The sequence below is a fragment of the Antedon bifida genome, chromosome 2 (genome assembly GCF_963402885.1).
Source record: "Antedon bifida chromosome 2, ecAntBifi1.1, whole genome shotgun sequence".
NCBI classification, from domain to species: Eukaryota; Metazoa; Echinodermata; class Crinoidea; order Comatulida; family Antedonidae; genus Antedon; species Antedon bifida.
In genome coordinates this window covers 4127783-4138976 of record NC_136227.1, presented here as the reverse complement: position 1 = coordinate 4138976, position 11194 = coordinate 4127783, and the positions used below count along the sequence as shown (strand labels likewise).

The 11194-nt window shown below is 35.6% G+C and overlaps 1 protein-coding gene across 1 annotated transcript; it reads right to left on the bottom strand.

Annotated features, from left to right (window-relative positions):
- Positions 1-765: 765 nt before the first annotated feature.
- Positions 766-9269, bottom strand: LOC144835868 (uncharacterized). The gene is made up of 10 exons (XM_078690988.1): positions 9163-9269; positions 7857-8745; positions 7361-7395; positions 6880-6969; positions 5422-5867; positions 4824-4990; positions 4344-4441; positions 3705-3833; positions 2781-2913; positions 766-2220 (listed from the first exon to the last, which is right to left on the bottom strand). Exons 1-10 carry the CDS (start codon positions 9226-9228, stop codon positions 2063-2065), a joined length of 2211 nt encoding a protein of 736 aa, XP_078547114.1. The 5' UTR covers positions 9229-9269; the 3' UTR covers positions 766-2062.
- Positions 9270-11194: the final 1925 nt, after the last annotated feature.

The following is an 11194-nucleotide window of genomic DNA, read 5'->3' as shown; positions in this document are numbered from 1 at the left end:
AATTGTAAATAATCCTCATAATGAAAATAACGGTTTGTAAATGACGAACTTTGCCAGTGATCAACAACCTTTTAACATAAATCAGTAACAACATAATATTGCTACAGTACACCTGTTATATTATGTGCAATAACAATGTCGCGCACTTCTCCACAAATGGTAATTTCATATTTTAAGAGGTGTTATTACCTCGCGAATGAAAATTGCGAATTTAAAATGAGAAACATCTTTCAGTTTAGGTAGAATAATATATAATACAACTATTACAACTATTACGACCCCTTAATAGGGGTGTTGAGTGTTAAAACATATTATTTCCTCACGCCCGTTGATTTCATGGAGAAAGTATCCCCATAATAGGGCTGTCCCCTAAATATAGGGGTATCGTAGTGTTAAATATATTTCGCCTTTGTTCATTTCATGAGAACATGTTCCCCTTCATAGGGATGTCCACTGAATATAGGGGTGTCGTAGTGTTAAATATATTTCCTCTCGCTTGTTCATTTCATGACAAAGTATCCTCATAATAGAGCTGTCCCATGAATACGTGGTTGCCTGAGTAGTGTTAAATATATTATTTCCCCTCGCTCATTTTTTCATGAGGTGTAACCTTAATAGATGTTCTAATGTATTTAATGCGGAACGTGACTGTAATGATACTTTACCATGTTAATACAGTATAACATAGTACAATATTATTATTGTTTTAGACATAGTTTGAGATATATTGGTATACTAAATGAAAGATACAAAACTAGAGTTGAATTCTGTTGTAAATCGCTGCAGTCATTTATTAAATTACAATAACTAATCACTACAAACGACACATTTTACAAAATCATACCAATTAAATGCTGGATAAAAACCAAATACACAAAACTCAGCTACAACTTATCTAACTGTAATTGATTACATATCTATAACGGTTGTGTAAAACCTCAAAGAAAATCTAAGAACATGTACATATTATAGAAATCAATGATATTTAATATCACTTTGAATGGTATAAGTTAAAGTGAATGGTATAATTTAAAGTGAAAGTCTATTTGTTCTCAAGCTAAGATTTTGGGTATTGAAAATTTAAGTTGCTCTCCACTCAAGTTTACATTTTGTTGAATAATCTATTTGTACTCAAGCTCAGATTTTGTGTATTGCTAGTTGCTCTCCACTCAAATCAAGAATGTGAGAGTTGAATAATGTATTGGCACTCAAGATTTTGGGATTAAAAACTGAATTTATATCTTCACTCAAATTAAGAATGCGTAAATCTATTGGTAAGTGCTAAGATTTGGGATTTTTCTTTGTGCAAGGCCCCAGGGAAGAACAACTATGTGTTGCACTGGGCCTCTGTGGTTAAATAAAGTTGAATTGAATTGGGATTGAAGCTGAATTTGTAACTTCACTCAAATTAAGAATGCGAGTGTTGTAAATCTATTTGCACTTAAGCTAAGATTTTACAAAATAATTCTTAACATGCATGATGATGTTAATTGAAAAATAAATTAACAAAAGTTATGTCCAAAATTATATTAATGCAAAGTTATTTCAGTACGTTACTATACAAACCCTAAAAAAACAATTACATTTTGCAAAAATTAATTTTTAGAAAGGAATGACAAATAAATGTATGATATAAAACTGAATAAAAGAATTTAAAAATGAAAATCGACACAAAAAATATACAAGGATGTTTCCATATGGTAGTTGCTTGATACATTGATATGCAGCTTTCCTATCTGTAAACGACTGGACACGCGCATCGCAAAAATGGAAACGTGAATTTTAGAATGCAATTTAAAACGTAGGAAACCTGGTGTTAGGAATTTCCAGTTTTCTTGGCGTCATCGTTCTGGCAGAGTTGACATACCAACAAGGTTATTAATTACAACTACTAATAAAATTCTTGAGATAAATTTCATTAAACCCATTCCCATATTTATGTAAATTTAAAACATTCACTGCCAGTATTGCTTTGGAAATAGCATGGGTCTTGATATATGCTACCAGAGGCAAGCATTTTGTCTTAGACGTGGTACTCCATAATAAATGCTATTAGAGTCGTTTATTCAGTACTTGGTCCTGGTGGTTGAGGGGGTGGTACGCCAGAACCGAAACCAAGTCCAAAGCTGCGTTGAGTATGGGTCTTAATACGTGCAACCTGGTATTCTTGATCGAGTTGACTAAACAGTTTCTCTCTTTCACTTTCTTGTTCCAGTACTTCTGCAATATTACAAAACATTTTTGTTTTTACGTGTTCATAAATTATGTTGATATAAGGTTTGCGGTACATCACGTATATATTTAGTTCTGAAAAGAACTGTTGAGGTTCTCGACGTTTCAATCAATATACTTTGAACGTCCTCAGAAATGAGACATATACATGGTGTACCGCAAACCTAATATCAACATTTGATTTCGCCATGTAAACCTTCACACAAAATATTCATAAATTATCTTTTAAAAGGGTTACATTTAGTGGAAATACTTGTTCCTTCATCTGAAACTTACTTTACATTATTATTATTCAAGATATCAAAGCAGGGGCAGATCCAGCATTATAGATTAGGTGGTACTAAATATTTCATAAATGATAAAAAAAACCATCCATCGGGTTGCAGAAAAATAGTCATTATTTTATTTTAAAAAGATATGGCTGTTAAATTAGCAGGGACTAAAGCCTTTTTAGCCCCCGCCTAAATCCGCGCCTGCAAAGCATTGTCAACAAGCATAATTGATTTATGGATAGGGAGAGTGTACGTCTAGATGTCAAAACAACTTACCTGCATCTTGCGGATCGGCAGAATCTGCTTTAATTCCCATCAACCGTCTAAACTTCTCTTTTGTAGCTGCATCCCCGAATGAGGTCTTCTCCCATTTGTTACTAGATGTTGTTGTTGATGTCTCCTCAGTTTCCTATAACACAATAATTCTATTTGTTAGCTACAGTTTAGCTATATATCTAAAGCTCTGTCTACACTATCACTAGTTTGACGAAAAAAGTGTGATGTGCCCAAATATGGTAGTGATATGTCAAATATGGTACTGATATGACATCATCATGTCCATATATGGGCACATCACATTTTTTTGTCACATAAAGTTTGATAGTGTATATAGAGCCTGAAAAACAACAAACAAACTACAACAAACAAGGGCAGAATTGTTTGAAAGTTTCATTCAAACATTCTTTCATTCTGTATTGAACTAATCCTTACTACCCTAACACAGGGAGACACATGACGAGTGTTTTCTATTTTGTTTAAGTCGACTCACTAACCATTTTATTAATTTCAATTAATATAACCTAGAGGGTATGTAAGCGAAAGTAAAGATTCTAGAAGTTAGACACGATTTACTGAATTTTTCCCTAAACATAAATTTATACCGTATATCCTCTGGTATAATCCCACCCAATTGAACACGAAATTGGACTTTGTGAGGTGGGAGTATACCCGGGGAAAGCCTGGTTCAGGAAAAAAAAATGATTGGTAAGTATTTCTTGTAAAAACTTTGAACTGGCTAGAGAGAGGATAGCTACATCCAGAACAAAAGTCAATACTGGGACTATACCTGGGGATATGCCTGTTTGTGAAATCAGACATAAAGTAGGGGGTGGGATTAGACCCGAAGTTGAATTATACCCGGTATATATATTAGAGATGACTTAATTAAGTGTAAACAAAATGATATAGATATTTAATTACCTCAGGAACTGGGACCTTCTTGGATGACCAGAGTAGCTGTCGTTTCTTTGCCTTTGCTGCATACTGCAATGGGTTCACTGCCATTGGATTGTAATAGCTGGGTACAGCTATACCAGTTGTTGCTAAAGCCTATGTAAAAGGTATAATAAATTAGATTTATTTTTGTCTAACATATGCAAAACGTCATATAGTATATAGGGAGCTTGCAATGACCTAGGAACTAGTCATGTTAAAGCCACTAGACCTAGACCTTTTTTTCGTTTTTGAATGATTAGAAATGTGAAAAATAAGCCGATTCTAATAATTTAAGTGGCCCGCTATAAATACCAGAATGCATCGCGTACGGATTGATATTTTTAAATTTTAATGTAAAGGACCCACTTTAGATCGATAGTGAAAAGGCGTATGATGTTCCTATGTTACAGCTCCTTGGCCTAAGACTGTCCACAAGAGGACTTTCGACGCAAGCTACTTAGGTAGTGCATTGTTTCTTTCTTTTTATCATAATTAACCATAAAAAGTACATTTAAGACAAGAAATAACCTGGTTTAATGTTTTTAAAGTAACATATATGCATTATTTTTACAAAACGTCTTTAATTAATTGTGCTCATGAGGGGGATCATACTATTCTTCTTACCTTGGCTTGTAATTCAGCATAGGCTGCCTGGAATGCTACCTGGGCATTGGCACCGGTCATTGCATGAGCTGAAAGTGCTTTGGCAATGTCATCTGCACCTAAAAAATAACAAATGCTTGTGTTTATGAATTTGATTGACTTAAAGACTACAGTTAATTTCTGAATCAGGTTTGTAGAATTCAATAAATTTCTGGTTTAGAAAGAATTACCAGTATTCAGGAACCTGGTTTAGGTAGCTTGGTTTTCACTTGGACGCAGTGCAAAGACATAAGCCTACCGTAAGTAATTTGACCAATCATGACGCAATGGATCAATCAATGTGATTGGTCAACTCACTTGCATTGAGTATTTGTTTTGTTGTGTATTTTTATGACATGCAAAAATATGGTAGTGATATGACATCATCATGTCCATATATGGGCACATCACATTTTTTTCTGTTTACAAGTTTGATAGTGTAAACAGAACTTAAGATCTTACTTTTCTTTGGTTCATTTGCAGCAGACTCTTCTAATTCCTTCCTTTTCTGATCTTGCATCTTTTTAGCTTTCTCTAAACGTCTTGCTAAGGCTTCTTGAGCATGAATAGCTGAGTCATAACCACCTCGACGTCCACCACCACCACGACCACTAAATGGTGATTTTGAGCTAAAAACACAAGATTTTCCATGTAAATACAGTACAGTAGTTACATTTCTAATAAGCTTTTTTATAGAAGGCAATCACTGCCAAAAATATAATTATTATAAACATACATGCATGAGCTTTATTTTTCTATATCCATTACAAAATGAACGATTCTACAGTATGACTGTTTCCTGCGCATCAATTTTTCGCAACTATGCTATACGTTTTTGTGCATGCCTTTTTTGTCCTGTCCTGCAAATATGTTGTACGCTTCTGCGGGTACGTTGTATATTTTCACGAATACATTTATGTTTCTAAACATATTTTTGCCGATGATTGCCTTCCATACTTTTTATTAAGATTTATTATGCAGATTATAGTACTAGACTCGGACTACTTATACAGATTTTTAATTGTTCAATTCTACATCATGGTAATACACTGTGACTTACCGTGAGCGTGACCGTCTGTCACGGTGTGGTCTAGGGGAGCGTGAACGCCTACGTCTGTCATCGCGTCTTTTTCGCTTTGGCGACCTTGAATGAGATCGTCGAAATCGTCTCTTTCCTGGAGATCTAGAACGTGACTTCCGACGAGGCGATCTAGACCGAGAATGTTTCTTGGGTGTTCTCGACCGTGACGATCGCAATCGCTGACGTTTCTTGGGTGAACTCGACCGAGACTTACGACGAGGTGGTGATTGGGATGGTGATCGCCTTCTCCCTTTTCGTTTTGGTGATATTGAATCTCTTTCTCGTCTACCCTTCACTTTTGCTCGTTCACGTGAAGGGCTCCTCGATGAATCGCTGTTTTCATCTGATGACATTGGTTTCTTGGGACTATCCAGCAATGGAGATTGCTTCTTCTCAACCTTGCTGTCTATTGATGAATTTCTGGCCTGTGTTGGGAGAAACGGTGCGCTTTCAGAAAAATATCCAACAAAACGTGTTAGAACATTTGAATATGATAACACATATAATAGAAATATCCCTTTAGTACAAATATACTTTATTGTATATTTCATGGCTGAACAGAGCAGGGGCGGATTCAAGGGGAGGGGGAAGGGCCAGTCAGCCAGGGCCCCCCTCTAAATTGTAATGCAAAAGATAGGACATCAAATTATGTTCAGCACTTTATTTCACTACTTTTAGGCCCTGCCCCCACCACCTGCAGAGTGGAACCTTAACACCCACATATATCTTCCAATTTAAAGAGCATTTTTTTTAGAGGAATTTAGTTTTAGTAGTTTTGATAACAATTTCTATAAACTGAAAGTAATTGAAAGGAATGGATATATAATTTTGAGGTAAAAAGTTAAATTTAACATTTTACCAACACATAAGCTTTATTAACTACATATTAGACTACATCTATTAAATTAGATATTTTAGATATTTCTTTTCTAAGCAATAATGTGTATAAACCCAACCCAATAGACTGACCAAGAATACAATTGACATTCAAATTGCAATACTATTCCCATTAAAGGCTACTTTACACAGACGACTGGTAACCGTAATAAAAATATAGAATCTATTTTATTCCTTATGACAATTTACACATACAACTGAGTAACCAGGCGGTTACCACTCAGGATATATACAGATTCTCTGTTGGACAAGCTTTGTGGTTTTCCGCTTACCGATACTGCTCGTCTGTGTAAATTGGCCTTTACTCTTTGAGATAATCAAACCGCTGGGAAAGCGGATAGTATTATACATAACATGTTTCGTACGCGGAAAATAGAGAAAAAGGTACTAGTGCATACTATTGCACGCCATGTGACACACAATCGTATTTAGGTGTTATATAATAATATATATTATGTCATGGAGGAAATACAGTATTTATATATTTGTTCTGCTCGCACATTTTTTATTGAAATGTGTAAAGCATTCTTCTAATCTTACCTTAGCAGGAGAAACGCTCCTTTTTCGACTGCTCAGGTCTCTACCGAATTCATCGACCATTGGTCGACTTGATTTTCTTCTTGACGAATGCTGTATCATTTTTACAGTAAATATGTTAACATTTGCTTATAAATTTAAATGCATTCTATAGCACTATTTTCTTTGATAAACTGTTCATACTGGCTGTATATTCTTAGACAGGGTAGACTGCTTTGAGGCTACAAAGCAATATCGCATAAAGATCACTTTACACTTATGCTTTGATCAGACTACTACACCAAATTTATAAAAAATAACTAAATAATAAAAAAATAATAAAAAGTGCCCATGCAAACTATTGCAAAACTGGCCTGCTATATCATTACTAACACCTTTAACCTAATCAATAAATATGTTAAACTACTAAATTTAGATGTGGAATGGCCATGGAACATTGATACATATAAAAATGATGTAAAACAACAAACCTCTGGTCACTTACCTCATTGCTGCCACTTCTATATTTACGTCTTCTCTCTTCAGAAAAAAAAAATTAAAATAACTGTAATTATTCTCTCTTTGAAAGTTTTCTTAAAAGAATGTTGAGGGTGGAAAAGCATGTTCAACCAATTCAAACATTTAATTCTAAGTCTTTGATGTAGACTAGATTGAATTGCATGGCCTCTACTTAATTCATGACATTGTTAAGCTCATAATATTGTAATATGTAGCTCTGTCGCTGTCTACACTATCAAACTTTATGTGACAAAAAAAAATGTGATGTGGCCATATATGGACATAATTATGTCATATCACTACCATATTTGGGCAATCACACTTTTTTTTGTCAAACTCGTTTGATGGTGTAGACAGAGCTTAAGACTGTGCCTTATGAGGAGTTGAGTAAAATTTAAATTTTCAGATATTTGCAATGTTTTCTTTTCTTTTTTTCTGAGTGCCAAAAAATGATTACAAAATAAAACTTCAAAAATATTAACCATGTGATCTAGAACGCCTTTTTCTTTTCCTTGATCTTGACCTCCGTCTACGAGAACCCTTCGATCTTGACCGAGAACGACGCCTTGATGACTTTGAACGTGACCCTGATCTGGAGCGACGTCTGGAGGTTCCTTTAGATCTGGACCTTCTTCCTCTTGACCGTGACCTACGTCCTTTTGATCTTGACCGTGACCTACGTCCTTTTGATCTAGACCGATTGCTTCGTGATCTATGAACCTTCTCACGTGACTTTGATCTAGAAATTCTTGATCGTGATCTACCTTCACGTGACCTGGACCGTTTACTCCTAGATGGTGACCGTTTCTTTGGACTTTTTCGTTCTATTGATCTGGAGCAACTACGAGACCTTGATTGGTATTCTTTTGATGGTGATCTATACTCCGTAGCTTCAGACGTCACAATTGCAAGCGGTTCATTTAGGTTCTCTTTTATTTCAGGCGTTTCTTCTTCATTTAAGAAAGGGATACGACATTCCTTATCAATTGGGAAACTATTTTCAGGTGTCGGATCTGTTGGGTTATACAAATTGTTAAAATCAGTATTAGTTTGTTCAATATTTGTCAACACAGGCGTAGCTGAAAATGCTTCTGCGACAGTGTCAAGTTTGCTCGTTCCTGGCATATCAACCTCTGTTCCATTCGTTTCCTGTTCCGCAACATCCTTTGGCGAAGGGGAGTCAGAACGACTTAGTAACGGTGGTGAATCATAATTTCCATCATTTGGTTTTGTAAAACTAGTATATTCTTCTCTAGAAACAAGCCTAGGGGGTGAGGGGTAAACGTCCTTTTTATCAAGGCCTAGGCCAGATTTCATGTGTTCTGCTGGATGTTGTTGAATTCCATAGTCAAAGCTTCTCTTATAAAGGTTCTAAAAGAATGATTAAAAAAACATAAAAATTGCAGAATTTTTTAATATAAAATATCACTTTAATTGTAGTAAGCCTAGTAGTAGTATTCATTTCAGTCATTGACATTGATTGACAGCTACCTACCCACTAATACAACTACCAAGCCTAGCTAGCTTACTGTATCCCTTATATCCAACACCCTCTGCCTCCTAACTTACTACTCAAGCCTAGCCTGCCTAGGACACAACGCCAGCGCCGTGCTGCTTCTCCTTTTTTTACATCACCATTAATTAGGCATTATATATCTGGGCCTAACTAGTACGAAGATTTTCTCTCCTAAAATGGTTAAATAAAGTCTGTTAAGGCATAGTTTGACTATTATTTTAAAACATATCTACAATATATTGTGTACACATATTTTAGGCACGAAATTATACCTCTTGAGCACGTAAATCCGCACTTATTTCACTGGAATCGCTGTCGTAGGACGCCAGACCGTCCATGTTTTGTTGCTTGATGCCCGGATGTTGAGATGTAGCCGGTTGATTTTCACAGTGAAAAGTGCTCAAAGAAACTTATGGTTTTCAAGCGTCCACTTTTTCTAAATAAAAGTAACGATGATTAATAATTTAGAGTGACCACTTTTAGATCTGACTATAATGAAATCGGCATTAACAATCATCAGTCTAAATAATTAATTCTTCTTAAGTTTGCACTTTATTCCGGAATATCTGTGATTATGTGTTATGTCCTTTTTGGCTGTGATGAATAGGCCTATACTATAATAGCCTAGATGCTATATGTATGATTGTTATCGTAAAAGACAATTTAAAAACTCCATTGTTGATTATTATTATTAGATAATATTTTCGGAAAATAATTACCTGAACATAAAGATGTAGGTCTCCTAGGCCTATTTTAATTTGAGGAGTCGAGTTCAATGTTTTATGTCGGGTAATCATCATCATCATCAGCCGTTGTCAGTCCACTGCTGGACGAAAGCCTCAGCATGTTTCTGCCACAGTGCACGATCTCTAGCTGCTTCCTGCCACTGCACTGTACCCCAATACTTGTCTATTTCATCTCGCCATCTCACTCTTTGTCTTCCTCTATTTCTACTCCCATCCATCGGTCTCCATGATGTCATTAGCGAAGTCCATCTATTGTCTCTTCTCCTACTGATATGTCCAGCCCACTTCCACTTACTTAATTTGATAGTTCTTATAATGTCTTGAACTTGTGTTTGTTTTCTCACCCATTCATTTGTTTTTCTGTCTTTATATGTGATTCCGAGCATATTTCTTTCCATGTTGTGCTGTGCTGCTGCTATTTTCTTTTCCATTTTATTTGACAGTACCCAGGTCGCAGCTCCATATGTCATGGTTGGTAACACGCATTGATTAAAGACCTTTCTTTTTAGGCTTAACGGTATTTCCCCTCTCATGATGTTGCTCAGTTTACCATATTGGCACCAGCCCAATCTGATTCTCCTCTTTATCTCCTGTTCTTGATTCTTTTCTCTCAGGCTAAATCTCTGCCCCAGATAGATATATTCATTTACTTCATCAATTTTATTGCCATTAACAGTCACAGAACCATGAGGTACCATGGAATTTGCCATAACTTTTGTTTTCTTCATATTCATTTTCAATCCACAGCATTTGCTGGCATTTGCAAGGTCTTTAAGCATATCCTCCACTTCACTGATTTGCTCTCCCAGGACAACAATGTCATCTGCAAACCTCAAATGATTTTTTTTCTTGTCGGGTAATACGGTAGTCTATTTTAAAATAAGTCTGCGTAACCATGGATTAAAGAATAGAAGGATATGCATCGACGGTGACATCAAACGATTTTACAACGCGCTTGCCTATACTAAAGCACTGCTGCCAATCAAACAAACACGCTCATTGAACTCCGTGTCTGTAACCGCGGCCCTCTGTAAAACGCTGCGAATCAACTTTTACATTTTTTAAGACCAAAACGTAACCATGTAGAAATCGTATGCGCAGTCTGAATGTTCTATTGACATGTCTGCGTCGATGATTAATTGACAACAAAAATATATTGCTAAACAATTCTGTTTTAGTTTCATCACAATCGGACTACGAAAAGTTCACTTTCTTACGACTGGTAATTTTAAGTTGTTGGTAATATTAATAAAATATGCAATTTTTATATTTGAATTATCATTATTTGCCTGCCATCTTCTGTCATTAAAAATTGCGTTAATCTATAGAATATTAAATTATGCATTTGACCATGTATGTTATTAGCGTGGCCGGTGTTCACACATACAACAATCGTGTTTTTAATATATGGCTAAGCAGTGGTTTCTTCATAAATCTCCTTAATTATCGATGTGATTATATTTAAATTGTAGTGCCTAGTGATTGGCTAGTGGTTATGTCATCCACATCACATCCAATCACCGGGCCTAATTGAATGAAAACAGCGATCCCTGATCCG